Below are 24,418 nucleotides of genomic sequence, written 5' to 3' on the forward strand. Positions count from 1 at the left end.
ATGTGACTTCACTTAGTGATGTAGACTGCTGTGTTTTACCTTTCCCACAATATAAACCAGGGTTCACCTATGTGATGGCTGTGGGCAGGTAGCCCCCCTGGGCACACCTTAGGAGCCTGAGAAACCATTCCAAAAAAAAGCTCACTAATGATGGGTCATTGTGATTTTCAAGGGAATTTGGTTTCTACCTGGCATGAGTAATCATTGACATGATAAGTGTCTCAAATAGAAGATCAAATCCTTCAAAAATCCTATTTAAAATTAACCTTTAATTCAAACATGTAAATCAGTCAGAGCACTTATAAAAGTTAGATAATTCAGTGGTTGACTCCGCATATTTCAACCTGACTTCTAATAATGAAATATACAGGTAATAACACAATAATAACATCGTAACAACAAAGTCATAATACTGTACAAGTGTCATCTGCGATAAATAGTAACAAAAAGTAGCTTTCAGCTTTAAATCAGATGGTGACCACATATTTAAACTATTTCTATTTTTTTGTCAATTTCATCTCTCAATCAATTGATGTGTTCTCTCCTTCCTTTTGGTTGGCGGGCTGGGTTTAAAAGCATGATGGCCCTTGTGTGGCTCGCGGGCTGTAGTTTGCCCACCCCGTACAGCAGTCATATCAAATTATTCATCAGTCATTTTACGATCCATGAACTTTAAGTGATTAGCTCTAAATTTCCTGATACCATGCACAGCGATTCAACCAGCTATAATTTGTACAAATAACGATAATGATGATTTTTCCTGAGCTATTTTGAGTGTTACTAATTATAATTATGTTACATTCACCATTTCCATTCATTCCGAGGTTGAGAGGTGCTTTTTTATTAATGTCATCCGCTCCATTAAACATAGTTTCAAGGTACTACAACAGTGCCAAGCATAGAGCTCATTTTCATTTTTATTTATTTACTTTTTGAAATTTATGCGTGACGACTCCCACCCTCCAAGCTCCTGGCGTGAAGATCCCGCTGTCCTCATCACCTTGCCGTCGCCGTGATTGCAAGCCGACAAACATGTGGGTTGTCATTCTGTTTCCATCTGTCACATTTAGGCCAATTAAAGGTTTTGTGCTTGCAGAGCGAAGCTAATAATGAATCTCTAATGCAAGAAGACTAGCGGGAGGCTCCGCCGCTGTCGCGCTATGTGTGTCACAGACGACAAGCGATTTTCATGTCAGTTAATTAAATAAAAAACATTTTTAGACCACCGTCTTGTCTTATTAAATGTGGTTTTGCCCTGGTTTGAAACATAGCTGTTGACTGACAGGTCAAATGAAGCTTAAAAAAAAAGCAAGGATCCGGTTTTCCGGACATCAGTCAGCATTAAATGTTATTGAACTTGAGTTTCTCTAATGGCCCACAGTTGGCACTGTGGACATTTCCAGTTATGTCCATTGGTATACCTGTTGCCATCCATACGTTTTCTCAGTGTTTATTCTTATTTTTTTTGATCATTTCACAGTGTGGCTGTATAAGAATTGTGTACGGGAGAAATACATTAAAAGGCCCGTCTCGTCTTGATAGTGGTCAGCCATTTTTAAATGCTTGTTTGGGGAGGATTTTTTCCTGATGTGCAAAACCTAGAGTACTTTTATCACAAACAGACAAAATATTTTTTGTCTGTTTGTGATAAAAGCCCTCAATTGAACACCCCTTTTCAGCTCTATTTTGCAAGTGCGAATGCTCAGTCCGAATCTGGGAAGTTGAACATGTGGTAAAACATAGATTGTCTACGCCAACATAAGACATGAGCCTCTGCACCGGTACTTGCCACTATCTCAAGCTTTTTTGTTTGAGTTTCTGTACATCGTTTTCTTTTCTGTAAAGCACTATTTTTCCAAAATGTTTATTTTGTGTGTACATTTATGGGATCTACTTCTACAGCCATGGCAGAAACAAAAATGTTCTCCATTTTACCCCAGGAGACTCGCCTACCACTTAAAAGGAGCTGCACGTACATGTCAAATGTTATCAATCTGAGCCATTAGTAGGTTCATCAGCTATGATTCTAATGATAAACCCAACTTCAGTGCTTATGACAAACTGTGCATGCAGTACTGTTATCAACTCTTAGAGGCATTTTGAAGTCCATCAGCTTTTATTCTGGTCGCATTTTGGTAGCAGCCAATTTGGGTTTTGATTGCTTTTTTAAATACAACATTGAGTGGCACATATACACCAGAGCTGTTTCTTTCTTTGAGTCATTTGACTACACAAGTAAATCCGCTGTGTGTGTGTTTGCAGTCTTGCTAACATTGGAAAATGTGATCGATAGTACAAAAAAAAGGCACGTTATGACCCAGCTCGTGAATTTGTGGCGGTTTTCTGCTGGGAGAAAACCAGTGAATGATGACACTCTTTCACGCTAGCTGCAAGATGTGGCCGATTGCTTTAGCTGTGGTCACATGGAACGAATGTGCATGATGTGTTCGGGGGAATCAATAGCAAGATACAGTCCAGTAGGCTTGGACTCATTGTTGCTCTTTAATGAAGCTTGTCTTCAGCCTCCGCATGGCAAATCATACCGATGATGTAAACCTATCTCGGTCACTAAAAGGTCGAGCAGATTGGTTACTCTGACGTATGGAAATGTGCGACTAGGAATGTTCAAGCGCTGGCGAACGTGACAGAGGATTTGTAGCTAGTGTGCTTATTTCCATAGGGCGATGTGGCGGTAAAAATGAATATGTGGGGCAGGGAGGATAAACATCCAAGTTCTTTGCAGGACATTTACATTGAATGGTAATGTATCAGTGGTTTATTTTGTTGATCAATAACTAAAAGTTCTTGCACTACGGCTTATGAAAAAAAAAAAAATTCACACAGATGATCAAATGTTCTATCTATCCATCTACCTTGGTCATATCCCTCAAGAAGGGTGACCGACAGCAAGACAAACATACAAAAACAAGGAGAAAAGAAAAAAAAAAAACTCATACAAACATTTTTGGACCATGGCCAAACCAAATATCGAAACACCCAAACAAGTTAGGCACCTCGGCACCTAAGTTGGTCATGCTTTCGTCCCTCCAGATGAAACGGGACACAAGAGAGTGGCTATGTCACTCGGGTCAGGGTGACACAACACTCTTCTGTTCAACAGCAGGGCCGACAGCTTTCACTGGTTTACCCCTGCCGCATCATACAGGTGCCCAGCCCATCCTTTAGAACGCGTCCACAATCCCACTATCCTTTCACTGCACCTCTCCACTCTTTCTTACCACCAACAAATGTTAAAATAAAATCTGCTATAAAATGAAATGAGGTTAATGTGAAGTAAATAATCTTTCCGGATTTTGGGAAAATAAAACCAAATTATAATGTCTTTGGTTCTGTGATCCAAAAGGGGCGATAGTAAGTAAATAATTCAGTATTTACTATCGGACACCTGCTAGGAAGTTTGTTGAGATTGCCACGGTTGTTTGTTACTTTATTATTATTATTATTATTGCGCACAATTGCGACGGAGCGCGTTCGGCGGATGCAGCGTCAGCCTAATAAGGATAAGCGGGGCAGATAATGAGATGAGATGAGATTTTTTTTTTTTTTTTTGAAGGGGCGTTGCTACTTCGCAGATTTCCACTTTTTGCGGGTGGTTTTGTTCCCCATTAACCGGGTGTAAAGAAATAATAATTAAAAAAAAAAAAAAAAATTGAAGGCGCACCTTCAACTTTTGAAGGTGCGCCGCTACTTCGCGGATTTTCACTTATCGTGGGTGGTTTTGGTCCCCATTAACCGCGATAACCGAGGTCTTACTGTATTTAAATACATTATCAATTCTTTCAAAAAGGCCATGAATGGTGTCAGTACTTGCTAGAGCCAGTTTAGACAAAGGGATGTTGTGGGGAAGGGATTTTCCTTTACTTCACTACTTTAGGTTTTGTTTTCATCATATTAATCTTCCCTCCTAGTATAGAAATGATTGTCAACCATTTTGTTATTGGCATTACTGATTTTACAGTTATTGTTTTGTACCTCATTTGTCAGGTCAGGTCATGTATAGGAGCACGTGCCGCTAAGGCAATTCGCCATGCTCACCCTACCCCTCCACTCCACCGGCCATCTCCAAGCCATCACCCAGGCAGACGCCTGGCCACTGCCCCAGCGCTCCATGTATCCTCCCAGCTGCGAGAGCCACGATACACGCGGCTGACCAACTTGTCGGGTCTAGCCTCTCGGATCCCTAACAGAAAGGATTCGATGAGCTGGGTCCTCCGGCGGGAAACTCGCCACATGTTCGTAGAAATGCAGCTGGCGCTCCAGAATCTGGCATATAAAACGTCCCATCTACGCCCTGTTGAGCACCTGTTGGTTTGACACGTAGTCATTCCATTGGTAACCGTAGATTCGCCGAATGGACCTTGTCACAAAGGAGTCCACTCTACGCCTCAGGCCCTCGGTGAGTGACCAGGCTTCACAAGAGTAAAGGAAGGTCGATAATACCAAGGACCTCTGGTAACGGGAGCTACACACGGTCTTCTTCAGCGAGATCATCGCTCCATGTACGATGCCAAGTCGACCTCTGCCTCGTACGAGGTGGAACGGTGAACTACGCTGAATTTATCCAAGATATCCACGCTCTCACCCGCCACAGACAAAGAATGGACAGCAGCGTCCAAAAAGTCACCGAAGACCTGAACTTTAGACCTCATTTGTTTGGAGAATATTCTGTAATAACAACCTCAATAGAACTTTGAACCCAGATGTAAACAAACATGTAGAGAGGAAAAATCATTCCTTTTAGATAGCCCTTTGCGCTACTGATAAATAAAACAGTAGCTCTCGGTTCAAAAAGGGTTGTGTGCCCTGATTTAGACAGTCTATTTCTAGCCTGTTCATGTCAAGTAATGAAATGGATTAATATGAACCATTTTTGTTTGATTCTGGAAAACAAGTAATAACATAATAAGTTATTTTAGAAATGGATATAAAACCAGAAGCTCTTTGCACTAATCAGTAACGAAAAAGTAGCTCTCAGCTTCAAAAACAGTTTCTGACCCTTGATTTAGACTTCCAATTTGTTAGTGTATGCTTTTGTATTGTGCTCATATATAGTAAGAATTAAGTATTAGTAATTTTGATTCTTTGTGTTGTAAATCTTTTAGTCATAATGCAGAAAAAATAGGGAATGAAAGAAGCCATTGTACTTATGGTAGAGCAACTACCATAGATTGAGTACAGACATGACCTGTTGTGTCATCTTTCACGGTGGACTGCTTAATTTTATTTTTTATAAAGCAACCTGGTGTCAATCAACTTTTCCAAAATAATCGAAGACTCACCTGAGGAACTTGTTGAGGTCTCCGTGCTTCATGTACTCAAAGACCATGATGAGGGGGTCGCCGTCAACACAAACGCCGTAAAACTTGACAATGTGGTCATGCTGCAGGTTAGTCAGCAGCTCTGCTTCCCTCTGGAAGTCCTTCCTTGCCGACAGATTAGGATCCTTCAGCGTCTGGAGAGAGTACACACAAAAAAGCGGGTAAGAAAAAACAAATTTGCTTGGAAAGAGGCAGTGTAAGGACAGGCAATCGTTTTTCCGGGAAAACTAGGCTGGCGTTCACCTTGCAAATCTTTCTGCCGACAGGTAAGAAACAAGATAAGACACTTCTGTGATGTTTTTCAAGAAAGTAATTAGCAGATTGCAGTGGAAAACTTTGGCAGGGACATGAGCGTGGAATAAAGTATAATGAGCCGCAAAAACAAGCCCAAGATCGATGGGAACAGACAGGCCACGACAAAATTTGGTTTATTCGATTTAACTTAGTTTTCGCGTTCAATGCAGTTTAAGTGGGACGTTTAATTAGAAAGGTCTAAACCGTTTTAATTACAGCTACCATCCGTTTTCAGATTTTGCAGATACATTTGTTCATTGGCTCTATCAATGCTACTTTTGGCGATATATTTCGGGGTTGATTATGATTGGATCGTGTTTTTATCAGCAGTAAACTAAAGGAGTTAGCAATAAAGAAAAAGTACTTGGCACATACAAATTGTAAAGTCTTTTCTTTTTTTAAGGCCCGACCTTGACCATACTAACATTACAGAACTAACTAGAGTTGAGTCGTTTTAAATCATAAACACATACTTTGTGTGTAACATTCATTCCGCTCGTATCCAAACTCCATTGGCTGGTGCTAAGCTATGTACAGAGAGTTAAATTTACTATTACTATACTTTGGGAGCTATGCAAATGTGATTCGTTGCATCATCAGTCCCTAAAATTTAGTTTTCCTGTTTGTCGCGGTTAGCTGTATTGTCCATTAAAAAGATAAAAATTCCCCAAAATATTTATTTAAAATTGGTTGGGAGGGGGTTGCTATTTATTTTTCATTATAAACAGCCGCTTCACTCTAAGTACAATGAACTTGATTGTGCTGTTTGCATTTTCGATCTCTCAACAGTTTTGCTTCTTCTGTCTCATTCTTTGTCTCGTAGGATTTTATGAGCACTTAAATATTTTTTTGGGTTTTTGTTTTATGAGAAGTACAAAAGAACCCCAATTAAGATTAGCATCTTGTATTCCGCCTGTCGGTTATTCATCATTTTATATTGTACAACATAAGTAGTTTTTTCTGTGTTTGACCAAATGTTTCATATACTTAGTTTTACATTTGAGACCCAAATTTTCATTTTGGTGCATCCCTAGAGAAAACCATTACATTATTCAGAGAATGCAGAGTGTACCTTGGCTTTTTTGGTTAATTGAGTGTTTTTGTTTTTTTGTTTTGTTTTCATTTATTCTATTCAAGTTAGTTTTCTTGAAAGATATATCTTTTTTTTTCTTTTTTGATCGGCTATGCTTGGCAACAGAGAGGAAAAAAGAGAAATAAGAAAGAAATTAATACATCAGCCGGCAATAAATTTCCCTTATTGTAGCTTGGCCTCGGCAAAAAAAGTACTCTTCCGATCCGTAAGACCTTGAATAAAGCGAACACTTCCCTCATTATTTCATTTCACTCGATCTAAGAGTGAAACCTTGTATATTCATCTCTTAATTTTAATCCCAGCAGAGCTTTTGAGAGTTGCAAGTGCGCCAGCAATAAGAAAAACAGATTGGGCTTGGATTGCCACCTTTTAAAGCCCATCATAGTCACACTAGAGAAAAGAAGAGAAGACAAAACAGGCGAATCAAGGGACCTTGGGACAAAAATATCCCATCGAGATGGTGGGGAAATGTACAGAGCGAGTAGGTAAAATGGCAATAAAATTCTATTACCAAATCAAAGTGCACTCTTAAAGAAATGCGTCTGGACTGGGCACCACTCCAAAACAATACCGCAAGTGCTCAAGTGCCACATTAAATTGAAGCAAAAGTGCCGCTGTGATGTTTTCTTTTTTTGCTCCCTTTCATTGTTGACCTTAAAAAAAGCTTCCGAAAATAATCTTGCACGGGCGGACGGCATATTACAGATGACGGCGGCTGCTTTTCATCTTCGTCCTTCAAGGTCAAGGTGTTTTTTGCCGTCTTTAATCGGGTTTGCTGAGTCGGCACGCTTTAATGCGGTGTCACCCTGATTCACATTCGGCCGCGGGGAGCTGCCAACCACAATTTAGCGTCGAGTAGCGTGAAGTCATCGAGAGACGGTTGCCGCCCAGGACAAACGGCTCTAAAAGCTTCTCAAATGAGTGATCACTTGTGTCTATGTGCCGTCTTTGTCAGGAGTGGAAAGTCGAGGTGGGAGAGAAATGATACTTGAGACAAACAGTGACGGAGCAAAATGTGTGAAAAATCTGCTGAGTAAAGCTGTCAAGACAGTGTGGTTTCTCATTATTTTGGTTTTCTAGAGTATTGAGTTCAGTGTATTGTAGCTGGCGGCGTTTGTTTCCATAGTAACAAAGGGAAGCAAGTGTTTATATGAAGCAACGCAAATAGTTATACCTGGTCGAAAAAGATGTTAATGACGATAAAAAAAGACGTCTTGATTTGGTTAAGAAGTTGACAAAACTATTTTAGGGACGAAATACAATGTTTCGGGTTGGAACCAATATGCAGCAAGATAGGCGTGTTTACGTCTGTCCCCGGTTTCAGTCGCAAAGGATGTTCGGCCATCTCTGTCTCCATTGTCGGTGTTGAAGGAGCCTTGGCTGCTTCTGTCTCTGGTTCAAGCGGTGAAAGACCGTTGGTCGCTTCTGTCCCCAGTTTTGGTAGCAGAGGAACCTTGGCTGCTTTTATTCTTGGTTTTGGGGGCAAAGGACCCTCAGCCGCTTCTGTCTCCGGTTTCAATGGCAAATAATGCTTTTGTCCTTGCTGTCAGCAGCGAAGGTCCCTTGGCTGCTTCTGGCTTTGGTTTTGGCACCGAAGAACCCTCGACTCCTTCACGATTTTGGTGGTGAAGGACCCTCTGCCACTCCTGACTCTGATTGTTTTGTCCACATTTTTAGTGACAAAGGACCCTTGGCCGCTTTTATCCCCGGTTTTGGCGGCGAACGACTCTCAATGTCTCCACATGGTCTTTTTCCAGGCATGTGTAAAAAAGCTGCGGCTTCAGTCCCCAGATTCAGAGGGCACGGAAGCACCAGATTGTCCTTCATTACCAAAACTGGTGACGGTGAAGAGGCTGAGGGTCCTTTGCCACCGAAACCACTGACAGAAGCAGCTAAGGGTCCTTAGCCACAGAAACCTGAGATAGAAGTAGCAAAAAGCCGGTAGAGTGTCCCGAAGGCCGCGTTGAACCACAATGGGGGCTTGGAGGCTTCCAGGTGGGTCAATGTCTTAGTCATTGCAAATATTCACATCATGACATGTTTGTTACTTGTTTGGGAGCTTTGTAAGTGGTTTTGAGACCACTTGTTTGTTTACGTTGTATGTAGTTTTATTATTGAACATTTCATCCTTTTTTGAGGACCCCTGCCTCAGTTCCTACTTTCCTGCATATGTGTTGACAATCAATTTTGGACAGCATTAAATGAGGTAAAAATGTCTATTTTGGACTACATTTTGTCCATGTTAGCTGTCTATTTCTTTTACCATTACATGTCTAAAACAGAACAGAACTGATTTAACTCAAAATTCAATTTTTGTTATAAATGGGCGAGGCCACACGTAAAAAAAAAAACTCTTGGGTGGCTAATACTTTTGCGAGACACTTTACTCTTACAAAAACAAAACAAAAAGAAGACACATTTTACAAATAAAATAGCCACTAACGCTAGCTCATGATATGTCAGATGATATACGCTAGCTATCCCTATTCAATCCCACAAGACCACACACACACAAAGTGCCAATGGTACCTTGACAGCAACCAGCATCTTGTCCTTGGTGGGGCTCAGGTTGTAACACTCGGCCAGAAAGACTTTCCCGAAGGCCCCTTCGCCGAGCTCCCGCTTGAGGATGATATCTCTGCGCTTAATATGCTGCACCACTGGCGTGTCGGGATAGAAAAGAGAACACAGGATGACCTTTTTGCACCAGGAAACAACACCACTACTCTACTTGGTGCAACTAACTGCCACAAAAATATGTTCGGAAAAAAAAAAAAAAGAAGGCCAAAAATAATGAGCGGGAGCATTGAAATAAACAGAACACAATCAGGGAGAAGCTGTGTTTTAATAGATGATTGGGCTAAACATGAACCTTAGAAAGATTACCGTGTTTTCTGCACTATAAGGTGCACCCCTAAAACATGGTCTTTTGTCATATGCTTTTCATACACCGGATTATAAAGCGCTAGAGTAGAGGCTGGGGTTACCATAAGTAAAGCATCCATCAGATGGTGCTGCGATAAAGGGAATGTCAACAAAAAAGTTAGAAAGGTCAGTCAAACTGTATTAATAGATCACAAACCAGCTTTCATTCACTCCCAAGATGAAAAAAACAGCTGTTTTATTATTTTCTCCAAAGTAAAGCTTTCGTATTTTCGCGACACATCTTTAACATCTCCAACTATCTTTTAACAGCGGCAAGGTATAACGTTTAACCTTTCCTTCATTCAGTAAACACGTAAAAAAAGTCTGATACTGTTACGGTGAATTAAACAGTAGTACAATGCCAATATAGTAACACTAATTGTGCAAATCAATCACAAAAACAATAATGACTCTAAAGTAATAGCATAGTAACAGTAAACTGTACATTGATCCATATATAAGGTGCACCGTATTATAAAGCACACGGTCAGCTTTAAAAAAAAAATTGAAGGCTTTTAAGTGTGCCTTGTAGGGCAGAAAATAAAGTACGTTAAATATATTTCAGATGTCGCATTTTTATGAACAACAGTGACAAAAAATCTACCGTATTTTTGGGACTATAAGTCACAGTTGTTTTCATAGTTTTTCCGGGGTGCGACTTATACTCCGGTGCGACTAATAAGAAAAAATACACAAACTATCGCATTTTTTAAATATATTCATAGGTCGAGAAATTCACATTTATTTTCCATAAAATGAGCCTCACAGGGACCCAAACATTTGGCAAAGGTTGAGAAAAGTGACTGAGCCTCCGTAGTTTGTATTCTTCCTGGCGCTTTTTAGTACTTATTCCCAGGTGCACGACCATACAGCAACATCTACTAGTCAATTTTTTTACAGTGTCCCATTTTTTTACAACAGAGCTCGCTTTCCTCGCCAGTTTGTGGAGACGAGAGGCATCCTAAGCAGGTAAGATAAGCAGGTAGTTGCATGGCTGACGCTGCTATCGGTGTGTGAGTGTGTGTGAATGGGCACGTTTGAAGCACATTGTAAAGCGCTCTTGGAGGTCTTTATTGACTTGAAAAGCGCTATATAAATTCAGACCATTTTGAGTATTGTTGGCCTTTTTTGGGAAAACAAACCCTGCAAAATTGTTTACTGTGCTGTCAATTCAGGTATCATGATAACCGAAGTTTTTTCATTCTTTTTTCCAGTACAGCTATCTAGTGGTCGAATAATACACACTGTCTCTTTAAGATATGAGTTGATGTATATGACTACCCATGGCCTTAAACTGAATGCCAGCCGATTTCATTTAATCTCACGCTTTTTTAAGGCCATCTCTTTCCATATTTCGAAACGCCCGTGGCTCATCGTCTATTTAAAATCTCACATGTCGGACACACGATGAGAATAAACGATGTTGTCAAACTGCAAAGACTCTCTTTAATCCGTCTTTGACCGGCCGACAATTGGAACGTGAAAATAAAGCAGCCAGGGCAGAAAAACTCTTCCTCTCCCCTTTATTGGCGGCGCCGGAACGCCACAAGGGAACATTTTATAATGAGCGCCAGAGTGAAGAAATGAGTTCATTTTGAAAAAAAAAAGGAAAGGCTAAGGAGAGCAGAAGGAGTGCGACAACGGCACTAAAAATCTATAAAAGTGGCGCCACACTAATGCAGTAAAACATATCTTTCAGAATTGGACTCGATTATTCTTTATAAAAACAAACTTGAGTTTGATTAAATAAATCCTGGTTGATGTTAAACTGTAATTTGGGTCACAGAAGAAACCATTTTCTTTGTTTAAGCACGTTCGACAGGTTTACGGACAATATCGTCTTTGATGTTTACAAAACAGCGAGGTTCTTTGAAGGCGATATTGTCTTTGATCTTAAACATCTCAGGCATTTGTTTATTATATTGTCTTGATTTTAGCAGGGTTAAGATTATTAAAGTTCCATTACCTCAATGATTTCAAATATGTTTTTAATTTCAGTGTTTAGTATTTCTGAATGCCAATATGTTGCACATCGAAATGACCTTACAATAGTTTCATGTTTGTGATCTGAGTTTTTTCTACAGAATAAAATGTCTGAGTGAGTGCTTGCCCAAAACTGGTGATGCCATACTTTTTGCTAGAGGTTGTTTACAGTGGGATTGGATAGCTGGTTTTACTGCACACATTTCTCACCTTATTTTTTTTCTATTTATTATTGTACATATTATCTTATCCCTGTTTATGCGTGCACTTGTGGTGAAGCTCAAATTCCGTTATACTTGTATAATGACAATAAAGGCATCCAATTCAATTCAAATGCACAATAGTGGGAAAATGTTTTAAAAAACATGTAAGAAACTAAAAATTGTCAAGTCAGGTTTATCTTTACAGCCTTTAAGTTACAAGAAGTCTTAAAGGGCAGCACAGACCACAGATTATTAAAAACTACAGACCATCCCCTGATCTAAAAGCTACATGAGGGCAAAAAAACCCCACCTCAAAACCTCAATATGAGGTAAATCAAGAAACCTTGAGAAGGGACCGCACATGAGGTAATCCCCCTTCAGGATGACCAGGCTGCAATGGGTGTCGCAAATACAAAAGATACACAGACATTGTCAACATGAAACATAGGTCATCCATAAACTATGGAATATAATTGTGTTTTAAGTCTAGATTTAAACAGTGCCGCTGAGGTCGCAGATCAATTATTAGAGGGCAGCGTGTTCCACAGCCTGGATGGAAAACGCTCTCTAACCTGCAGATCTCTTCTTGGCTCTTGGTGTCACTAGCATACCAGCGATTTCCGAGCGACAGCAGCGAGCAGGAACGCAGGGGGAAATTAAATCTGATACAAAGGTAAAATTAACACTGCTCCGAAAAAAAAGTTGGTCAGGTCTTTTTGTATCATACTCAGTGTTTATCAAATGTTGGGTTGGGGAACAAAAGTGGGTAACGGAACTGTTTTCAGTGAGTTGCCGGCCTTTTGCTTAGCCAAATAAAACTAAGAAGAAAAAAACTCCTTAAGAGTTGATGACCTTTAATGCCCTGCTTGATCTCTTGTTCTAGTTCAGTCTAATGGCGCATTTAAGAGGGAACACCTCTCATTTTGTAATGATTTATTTCCTTTTTCTACCGAGAAAGTCAGTCCCAACAAATTGTTTTTAATTATAATAATAATACAGAAAAAAATTATAAATTACTTTTATTTGTGAAACAAATACTTGGGTTTGTTATTTAACAAATACATAGATAAATATATATATAGGTTTTTACTTTCCGGGTTTTGACTATTGCAGGGCGTTTTTGAAACACAACAACCGTGAAAAATGTGTTGTAATGATTACTGTAATGACAAACTATTGACTATTTCATGAATATTCTTGTCGTTGCAGCTCTAATAAAGACATTTTCATAAGCTAGTTTAGTAAAATTAACCAATTGTTTTTTAGGGCCCTAAAAACAATCATGAGAGTGTTTGGTAAAGAAAAAACTGAATTTAAAAAAAAATGAAGGAAGGTCGAGTAATTGACCTAGTTGCGTATTTAAATGTTGTTCAAAGTGGTTGCCAGCTGGTAAATGTCACCAATTTGGATGCCTCTGACAAATTGTATTATACACCAGGAAAGAAAACTCCCAGAGGAATACTTTTAATCACGTTGATCACATAGTGGATTTCTGAGTCAACTTCCACAATCTCTGCTCTCTTCTCCATCTGTGCTCGCTATTTGTGCTCGCTGACGCACATTTCGTGACTCATTCTCATGCTGAAATACGCTTTTTAGACTTTTTTGCACGTTTTCTGCACTTGTGTGTCCCCACTTTCTGTGTCCATGTACGTTTTTACATGGAGCATTGAAAATTTCAGTAATAGTAGCGGTGATATCTATATTCATCATTAATTAATAAATTGACTTTACAGGGATGTTTACAATGTATAGCTCCATCCCTACAAAATACAAAGCAAAAAACGACTGCGATACACCAGTACTTGAACAACTCTGCATTAGAATAAAATCTTGATTCAAATTCAAAGGGTGCCAATGAGCAGACACAATGGAGGACCCCACACCAGTTCTTCATCACCTCCACATTATTCTAATCAGGAACCCAGTTTTCAAGGACAGTGCCAACAGTAAAAGCTATGTATCATTGTTTACCTTTGATGTTGTGAACTCCTAATGTACATTAAACACATCTTTAAAATTGGTCAGTTCACACATTATTGACCATTTTAGTAGGGGGTCATATAAAAATGATTATTTTCGACTTTTGGCTTGATCCCTACTGTTTGATTTTGGATTATAACTATAGACATTACTGCAGATTTTTTTTTTTTAATGGTATAAGCTAGTTTCTTAAGATTTAACTTTGTACGATCTGTGAACTGTGGATTAGGGCGCCAACATATATGACAAATTGGAGGATCCCACACCTGTTTATAATCACCCACATCTGCTTATAATCAGGAACCAATAATTTAAGGACTGTGTCAACAGCAAAAACTGTCAAATAATTGTTTGCCCTTGATGTTCCTGATCTACTTAAATATTCAATATTAATACAATCTTTAATATTGGCCAGTCTACACATTTGGTTTAATTTTTACAACAAATTTTAGGGTCTCGTTTGAAAATGATCTTTTGGCTTGATGCAGCCATACCATTTTGGAAAATAACAATCAACATTCCTGCAATTTTTTTAAAATGGAATATGTCAAACAATTAACCGATTTATCATCAGTGTGTAACTTCGTACAATCAGTAAACCGTGAAACTATATTAAGGAACCAACGGGCAGACAAGTTGGAAGATCCCACACCTGTTCTTCACTACCCACACCTGACTAGTACAAATAAAGGATTATTTTGGAGGTAAAAGTCAGTTTTGGCTCGATAACTGCTGTTTGATTATGACAAGTAACACTCAATCTATTTTTGAAAATGGTATTGACCAAACAGTTTACTAATTTATTATTAAAATTGTACTTTGTACAATATTTTTTACAGCTACTTTTCTGTTTTACAATACAATACTTGTCTTATTATCCAGCACGCTACCCTCCTACAGAGGGCACTAACAGGCATATAAACTGGAGGATCCCACACCTGTTAGAGACACTCCCCTACTTACGAACACTCGACTTATAAAAAACGTTAGATATTGAACATTTCTTTTGGGATGCCGAAAAATATCCGGACATTGCTGTAAGTTAGATTTTCTATTGTGTGCACCTTTTTACGAGTACAGGACATTATTGTAGTGCTTCTTTCCGCTGCTACCGGCGTGTGGTGGCCTCCACCGGCTTCCTCTTCCTGTCATTGCCCCAGGTCTTGTGTAAACATTATATACTGTATCTCTAGCGCGCTAAGAACTTTGACATTTTTATTGTGTAATATCTCGTGCATCCATTCAATGGTTGGTGTAACTTTTTTTTTTTGTCCACTCTACCATGGAGGAGGACCTCTTAAAGCCCACCTTTCAAGAGTAAGTTAAACTTAACTTGTCTATTTATCTCTATAGAGCATAATATTTCATGAAATGTTTATTTTTTTTAAACTAAAATCTTGTAATAATACTAAAAAAATGCTAAAATCCGTTCAATACTGTCTCAATCGGATGCGGAAATTATAATTCATGCGTTTGTTACCTCCCGTCTCGATTACTGTAATGCACTACTCTCTGGTCTCCCGAAGTCTAGAATCAAGTCTCTTCAGCTGGTACAAAATGCCGCAGCGAGACTTTTGACTAGGACAAAAAAGTCCGATCACATAACACCGATTTTGGCTAACCTGCATTGGCTCCCAGTTATCTAAGCTTAAAACTCACTTCTACTCCATAGCATATGAATAACCTACTCTTCTCGTCGGCTGAAAAATAGTCTGTGTAATATAGTGTAATAATCTGTGAAACCCTTTGAGACCCTTCGTGATTTAGGGCTATACAAATAAAAATGACTTGACTTGACTTGATACAAAATAAAACAGGTTACTTATAAAAGCCTTAAACATACTTATGTAAACCATAAACATACAAAATATAGCACTGAAGCAACTTACGAACAAATTCAACTTACAAATTATCATTTGTAGGTAGGGCAGCGTGTGTATTAATCAACCGCACTAGACTCTAATCAAGAACCCAGTATTTAAGGACTGTGCCAACAGTAAAAGCTGTTGGATCATTGGCAGCCTTTGATATTTCTGATCTCCTGCCTTAATGTACCTGTCATCAATATATTCTGAACCTTCAGAACTTTTCCAGCCACTAGTGTTTTTCTGTTCTGTGTTTCTGGTCACAGGATTAGTCCCCACTCCAATTTGCGGAGCATCTTTTGTTAATTCACTTTTAACCCAAATTAATAAATTCAGTAATTGTCGCTGTCATGTAAAAGACAAATACATTTTTGTTATTTTTTTTTACAGTTTGGGCGTTCATGATAGTGTTATGATGTTAATGATTATGTTTGAAATTTAACAATAAGGTTTGGGCAAAAAGAAAAAAAAAAGTGAAAAAATGACAGAGTGGAAATGGGTTATTTTTTGAGCACAACAGTTACATGATTCAAGTGGGAAAATTATTATTAACAAAATCAAAAGGAATGTGAAGAATCAGATTTCCGATTCCACCCAAAATAAGCAAAATAAAAAAGTTATTTGCAAAAACTGTTTTGAATAACTAGCTAAATCACACACAGTATATCTCATTATCCTTGGTGCTCAACTGGTCTGACCCACCACTCAACCCCAATGACAAACTGTGACCTAAAAAAACATAACAAATTACGCCAATAAAAGGATGGTGCAGTTTAAACCAGAGATAGTAGAATGTATTCCCCTTTTCTTTTAAAGAATAAAAGGACCAGCAAAACCAAAACATCGGCAAGAACTGTATATACTCGCAAAAGCTTACGTCGCATATAAGCGAACAACTAAAACTGCTTTAAAATAGCCACAGAGTTAAGGAAATTCAAAATATGAGTTAAGCATGTACCTAAACATTGATCATTATTTGACTATGTAGTAAAAAGTATTAATGACCCGGTAAAAAGCTTATAATATATTATGTTTAACTGTACTTTCTAGCACAATTCAATGGCAGCCACTTGTATACCAATTTTGTATTTTGGAATCGTTTCCTTCTCTGACGGGATTGTCACTGTTTACAACTTTTCCTTCCCCTTAAAATTAATTTTCTATGAACCCATTATTACAGGCAGAAAAAGGAAATAAAACCAACAAAATCCCCCAAAAATGAGATGTGGTCCTTCTCAATCAAGCTGATTGACTGAACAGGTAAAAGTAATCAAGCAGGGCATTTTCACTAATAGACCTTCTGTTTCTTCTTTTCAGCATTATTTTGTCAAAATGAAAATGGCTCCGTGACCAATATTTGGCTCCCGACCCACCCGTTAAGAAACATTGTTCTAGATTACAAATTACTATGAATGAATTGCTTTAGGCTATTGATGCGTCATTAAGAAAAAACAATCCACTGTTGAGTATAAGTACGTTTTTCACACAGGGAAAACACAATGGTAGCTTTTGGCATGATAGAAGGAGCTAAATAAGCTTGTTTTGAACACTAGTTTGTAAACCACCAAATGTAGCGTGACACTCAAATGAATGCTTCCTTTTTCATGTGCTCACCTTGCTAGGCACAAAAACATACAGATACATGTTTTCATCAATCTGTCCAGTAAAAAGGTGAAATTTGAGCTGCTACACAAAAGCTTGGCATAAAAAAAGGATGAGAGTCAACTTTTACCAGTATAAAATATTTTGTGCGTGTCATATATATCAAATGCTTATGGTTCTGCCTGTGAAATCACATTTTTCCTGTATAAAACACTTCACAGTGTACATCAGAGAAATAGCTGCCCCATGAATAAACGTGTGACTTACAGTCTGGGGTAAAAAAAAAAAAGACGATTTTTCCTTGCAGACGATAGGTCTCACCTTTTAGCCTGCTTCTGGAAAAAAATAAAAAACCCTCTTCCGCTGTGAATTTTCCCAAACGTGGGCCGAAGACGCCTTTGGCTTGGGAAGCCGAGGTGTCGGAAAATTACTCATGATTATCGAGCGGCAAAACTAGCTAGTCGCTCACGTTTGAGCGGATATAAAGGCTCAAGAACAGAAGCACTAGCGCAGTGTTTTTCAAACAGCGCACTGGAGCTAGAGGTTCGATTTCAAACCTGAGCCGGACAGGAAACATGGGTCGGGTTGGGCCTAGAATGTCAATCATTATGTTCGGGTTTTGGTCAGGCTTCTCTTTCGCTGAGTTTTTATTTTTTAAAGTATCCACCTGTCGTTGTGACAGCGGTGCGCGAGAGTGGGACTGACTTATCTTTTCTTCTCTCTAAAGTCTTTATTACATGTTTACCCTAGAGTGCTATGTCCAATCTTGTTATTGTTGCGTACATGTCAAGTTGTGTTGATTTGTATAGCCCTTAATCGCAAGGAGTCTCAAAGGGATTCACAGACTATTGCAATCTACAGACTGTTTTTACACCATTCCCCGATCTAAAACCTACATGAGGGCAAGGAAAAATTCAAAAACCTTAACATGAGGAAAATGACGTAAGGTAATCCCCCTTCCAGGATGACCAGGCTGCAAATGATGTTGCAAGCGCGGTTTCACAATGCTGAGATTAGCCACAATAAAGACAATTCAATTCGAAAAGGTCGGGAAACACTGCACTAGTGTCACTTTGCTTCTTTGGGTTGCAACAATTTTGGCTACAGAATCTGGCAAACCCCTTCAAAGGCTGACAAATGGGAGAACAACGAGAAACGCTGTAGGCTATTGCATCAAGCATGCATTTAAATGCGATTTCCTCCTCCCGGTGACGGGAAGGTTACGTTACAAATAATGACTGGATTGCACCAATTGCATGCTGGGAGTGAGATTAAAATATTGAAATGTGCTTTGTGAGTGTCACATTGTCTTCTCGGAGCGCGAAGGATCACGATGACAAATGAAGCGAGGCAACATTAGCCATGTGGGAGGATTGAGGAGAGATTACACGATTGTCCGATGCTGGCCTGTTTTAGTTTAACGCGAGTGGGACGGGATGCGGAAAGATTTCTGTTGTGTGGACTAAATAAAAGTGAGCGTTTCTTACTGTTGCCTCACAGCGATAGGGTCGGAGGTTCAAATCCAAGTCTATATGGTCTTTTTAGTTCGGCGATTGACAATTACTGTACATAAATACGTGTTAAAACAACAAAAAACAATTGTTCTTTGCTTCAACAAGGACCTATAGTATGAACAGTGGTAACCACACAATGGCTAGGGGCACAATTGTGGCCCATCAGCAACCATTTTTCTATCGCCAAATATACAAAAACTGGCAGTGTGCATGATTAAGACTTCGGAAATTGTGACTCATGCAGTGTTCATTTTACCTCTGAAAAGTGATGGGTCCCGGGGACTCGCATGCTCAAAAATCTATGAGTCCCAACAGAGATCTATGGGTCCCCAAAATTTAGTGTTATCGAGGTTAAAATTGTAAATCAGTGACAAATATATAATAAAAATCTATATATTCATTCAGTTTTAATCATCAAATTATTAATTCATTTTCTGCATCAAATTATTGTTGGTAATATACCGATTTCATCTGGAGGGACGAAAGCATGACCAACTTAGGTGCCGAGGTGCCTAACTTGTTTGGGTGTTTGGGCAATTGGGTTGGCCATGGTCCAAAAAAAATTGTGTTTTTTGTTATTATTTATTTCCCTTTTATTTTCTTTGTTATTGTATGTGTATGTCTTGCTGTCGGTCACCCCTCTTGAGGGATATGATTAAGGTAGATAGATAGATAGATAGATAGATAGATAGATAGATAGATAGATAGATAGATAGATAGATAGATAGATAGATAGATAGATAGATAGATAGATAGATAGATAGATAGATAGATAGATAGATAGATAGATAGATAGATAGATAGATATAATACCGATTAAAGGGATAACCTCAATCCTCCTTTTATACTTCCTTTTTTTCTTAACTTCTTTATACAGCATAATTCGTAATATCAATCAACAAAGCAAGTGAGCCGTTTGAGAAACGGCTCTTTTTAATGAGTTGAGCCAAAAAAGCCGGTTCTCTAAAAAAAGACGAGCTTCTTTTCACTACACATGAATCACCATCAGCAAAATTGAAAATGGCGAAGCTATTGACAACATCAGTTGTATGGGGGCACGGCGCGGGTTGGGGTTCTTCAGCCGAACTCGTCAACGCCAAATTTTTGTTCTTCAATTGGAGCATGCGGCTTTTAATCAGGTGTGCTCTGTAGTAGGGATTTACGTTAATCTATTATATGCTTGAAAATGTAGTCGGATTTCTATGCAGCTTCTTTCCATTCGGCAACAAAGCGTGGGCTCATCCAGGCAGCCGTAACACGCGTTAACCTTCACTTTCCGATGCTGGCAAAGTGGAACGGTGAAAAGTGGCAGGCAGATTCAATCTCTATCCCGGCACCGCCATTGGCGCACATGAATTCATTTGTCCCAGCTTGACCCAAAGGCCTCTGCGCCGGGGGGGACGTTTTCATCGCTGGAGATTTACTCGGTTGAGTCAGGCCGCCGGAGATTTTGTTGTGTACCCGCCGCGGTGCTTGTCTTTGTTATTCAGCCACCCATCCTATTTCCCAAGACTGGCGTGCTTTGTAGTCATCTCGGTCACATAAGGATTCCTGCAGCCTGTCAATCACGATCTGTGTTTTCACGGAAACTTGAAAAAAACAAAACAACTGTTTTATTTTTGTACTGGACTGTGTTGACACGTTTCGAATTCGACTAAATAGGTATTAGGGCTGCAGCTGACGACTATTCTGATAGTTGACCAGTCATCGACTATTGAAACGATAAGTTAAATAATCGGATAATAATTTATTTAAAAAATATTTAAAAAAATACTGAAGCCAGCACGGCAGGGCAGTGGTTAGCGCATGTGCGGCACAGTTCTGAGGTCATGAGCTTGAAACTTCCTGTGTGGAGTTTGCATGTTCTCCCCATGCTTGCATGGGTTTCCTCCGGGCATTCCGGTATCCTCCCACATTCCAAAAACATGCATGTCAGGTTAATTAAACGGTCTAAATTGTCCCTAGGTGTGAATGAGCGAGTCAGTTGTCTGTCTCTGTGTGCCCTGCGATTGGCCGGCAACCAGTTCAGGGTGTCCTCTGCCCACTGCGCAAAGATAGCTGGGATGGGCTCCAGCACCCCCGCGACCCTACTGAGGATAAAGGTGTGGATAATGTATTGATGGAAATATTACTGTGTGTGCATTTTATGAAGTAGGTACATTCAGTGGTCAACTGCAAAGTCTATAACAAGATAACTTATCGATTTTCATCAGTTTGAAATGAAATGGTTTCAATAACTTCAGAATGCATGCATTAAATTTCGGATACGTTTGTCAGGCACAGTCATACTGAGGCGAGTCAGACTCGGTTTCGTTCAACTGTCCTTCGTGCTTTGTCTTTAAATATTCGTGTTCACCAGGGTACTGCCAAAAAACACAAGGTACTTGATGGTGACGCCGTCCTTTCTGTATGTTAGATGGGTGGATTTATCTAGTCACTACCTTATTCCAGGCTTGTGACAAGAGAGCTCTAGGTTACTCTAAATCAGTGGTCATCAACTTTTTTTAAACTAAAAGTTTTTGTTACTGATTAGAGAGAAGAGCAACCAGTTTGATGTGGTTTTCTAAAATAGACATTTATCATGTTATTACTATGTTGTTATCATGTTAATATTGAAGAGGAACTGCTTTTTCTTACTAGCAGTATTTGTTTTATGACCGTATTGTGAGACCATCAAAACAAAAGCTGATATGAACAGTTTCCCCAATGTTTCAATTTGACAGACTTGTCCGGGGCAAAGGATTGTAGGATTCACGGGCGCAAAGACCAATACGGCTGACAATCACTTTTATACCAGGAAGGTGGTCCAAGACGAAAATGAAACCTTTAGTAGAGAGGAAATGGAACATTTCTACTCCACCCGAGAGGATGAGCTGATGTGGAAATTTGGTGGGCCCCTATTTCCAAATTACAGATCTTTGATGATAAAGGAACCTTTGTAAATTATATTATTTGATGTTTATCAAACAGAGATGCTTTTGTCTTTTTTTATCGCTATGAATTGCATTTGGAGTCTGTTGTTTTAGTTCGATGGAGATGACACTCATGAGAAGTTGGCTGATCTTTTTTAAAGCCTTAGACCAAGGAGTAAGATACAGGTGGCTCTGTAGCCGCGTACGGCTCTTCGGTGCTCTCCAGTGTTTCCCTGGCGCTTTTTCAAAAAATGTATGATAATGGAAAATGATACTGCAGGAGGAAAATAATGACAAAAAACACTTTTAGCAGTTTCTGTTTGATATGTACAGTATATATCCATACAGTATGTGTTACCTTCTTTATAAGGCCTATACAAGGCTTTTCATTTTTTTGCTGTTCCAAAGTTGTTATATTTATCAGACATGAAACTGGGTCGGGGATTAAAAAGGTGAGAAGGATGCGGAGGAAACACCCTATTTATTTGTGTATAATTTAGCTCCTCAGTGGCTTTGCTTTGCCATTGCATTTTTGCTTGCATTAGTTTGGTCTAGATCAGGGGATGGTGTCATAAGAGACGGGATGGTGTCATAAGAGACGGCTCAGCTAAAAAGTCTCTGTAGTGCGAAGTGGAAGGAGAAGAGGACGACGAGGTGAGCGGAGAAGATGAGGTAAAATTTTGGACTATTTGATAAAGTTTCAGGAGCGAGCAGAGAGAGTGGGAAAGGTGAGATGGCACAACATTCATTTGGACAGGTAACTTAAAATTAGTTTTACCTGGTTATATCAGTATCAGAAATTATTTTCCCCCCATTTTATTAACACTCCACTTATTGAAACATAAATATTTTGTTTGTTTGTTGTACATGATTCAATTGTTTGTTTGTTTGTACATGATTCAGATTGAATCGTTTCTTGTACATGATTCAATTGTTTGTTTGTTTGTACATGATTCAAATTGAATCGTTTCTCCGGCGCCGTCACGAATGGCAGCCACTCCAGCAGCTCCCGTGTTATTTTTCGATTGTTCTCAGTTATTTTCGATTGTTCTCAGCTTAGGGATGCTGCTGGAAAAGTGAACTTCCCTTCGGGGATGAATAAAGTATCTATCTATCTATCTATCTATCTAATGCAAGTTGGGCAAGTACACCCCGGTGGCGCACATCCCTTTCAAGGTCGATGAACACAATACCAACATAAAGTGTGCAATGAATTTAGTTGATATGATTCATCACCAAAGAGTTGTTCAGCTTGTTGTGCTATTTTGTGTTTATTTATGTCTTTCAGGACAACTTTCTTTCTCCATTCCCTAGCATTCATCTCTGGTACCTTGTGTCACAGATCAGAACGGACACAGGACTCAATTGCATGCGTTTCTCAGATTTTATTGAAAGAGAGTGAGAGTAAGGCTTGCTTGATTGTCAATTTCGGAATAGTGGTCGTAGGCAGGCGGCAGGCAAAACAGGCGTAGTCAGGTTCAGAAACGGGTCGAAAAATGGGAATCAGCCAGGAAACGGGTTTTAACAGGGACGGAGTCGGACGGGAACCCTCACTGAGTGAAACCGAACAGCTCGCAACGATCTGACAAAGTTTGAAATGAAGTCGGGGGTTTAAGAAGGGTGTGGCCACCAATCAGCTTGTCCGGGCTGTTGGCGCCAATCAAGCTGCCACAAGTGTTCCAAATAGGGCAATTATGACACCTTGACTAGAAATCAAGAGATAAAAAGTAAGGCACTTCACAGACAAATAAATACAGTACACTGTTTGCGTGAACTACACTGTTTTAAACTGAAATGCACCACCTCAAAAGTCCGATTCACTAGACTGCTCTCCCCACCTCAAAACATTTGCTCCTCGGATCCATACAGTTCACATCGACTTCAAAATGGTGAATTTCTCCTAAAGGTGAGCTATTGCCTGATTTATTTGTTGGTCCAACACGTCTCTTTCAAAATTTTGTGTTGCCAACCATTGCCTTGGACCCAAACTTTTGCCAATCCCTATGTACCAACTGGGAAGACCAGTAGTTCACAATTTCAATTGTAATTCTGTCCTCGCATACTTTGTCAGAGTCGCTAATAACCCCGCGAGGACGCGACAATGCTAAACTAAACAAGTTTGCGCTCCTCCTCCACTTCCGAAGCCGTTGTTCATATCAGGCCGGCGGGACGTAACAAATCCGTAATTAAAAAAGCAATCCAGACGATTAAACAAAGCCACTTGCTGTGAGACAACGGATCCCAGGCAGATAGCGATCTGTCATTAGGCTAAAGAATTGTCCTTTGCCTTTCTCCCTTTATCTTGCTAATGCGGCCCACGGAATTGGCCCTTTTTTTTGCCAAACAGCCGACGGATTAAAGAACAAAAATGAAAAAAGCTCTCAACGAAACATCGTAATCAGTCACATCTTAACTGTTTACTCCCCTTCAAATCAAACAACTTTGTTCCACTTGAGTGGCCTTTGCGATACTAAGCGTTCAACTGGAGGACAATTCAAAAAAAGCTAGGATCGTTTTGTCTGCTTTACATGATGGTGATTCTGGAAGTGAGCCAAGATCTAAAAAAAATTAAAAAATTAAAACAGGCATAACACGCATGCCTGCTGATAAAGGCTAATACGCATTGGCGGTAGAAATGGAATCTCATTATCCTTTACAGTGAAGTATAGAAAATACAAACGGCAAATATCAACATGATAGTGCTC

The 24,418-nt window shown here is 39.4% G+C and overlaps 1 protein-coding gene across 2 annotated transcripts in view; it reads right to left on the reverse strand.

Annotated features, from left to right (window-relative positions):
- The window catches only part of ntrk3b (neurotrophic tyrosine kinase, receptor, type 3b), a 355,088-nt gene that overhangs the window by 29,898 nt on the left and 300,772 nt on the right, over positions 1-24,418 (reverse strand). For both annotated transcript variants that reach the window (XM_088333994.1, XM_088333995.1), the window contains 2 exons: positions 9,256-9,386; positions 5,301-5,473 (listed from right to left, as the gene is read on the reverse strand). In XM_088333994.1, coding sequence (XP_088190120.1) covers positions 5,301-5,473; positions 9,256-9,386 — 304 coding nt within the window. The remainder of the gene's footprint in view (positions 1-5,300; positions 5,474-9,255; positions 9,387-24,418) is intronic.

The sequence above is a fragment of the Urocampus carinirostris genome, chromosome 4, assembly GCF_059441175.1.
Source record: "Urocampus carinirostris isolate Australia breed hairy pipefish chromosome 4, RoL_Ucar_1.0, whole genome shotgun sequence".
In the NCBI taxonomy this organism is placed as follows: Eukaryota; Metazoa; Chordata; class Actinopteri; order Syngnathiformes; family Syngnathidae; genus Urocampus; species Urocampus carinirostris.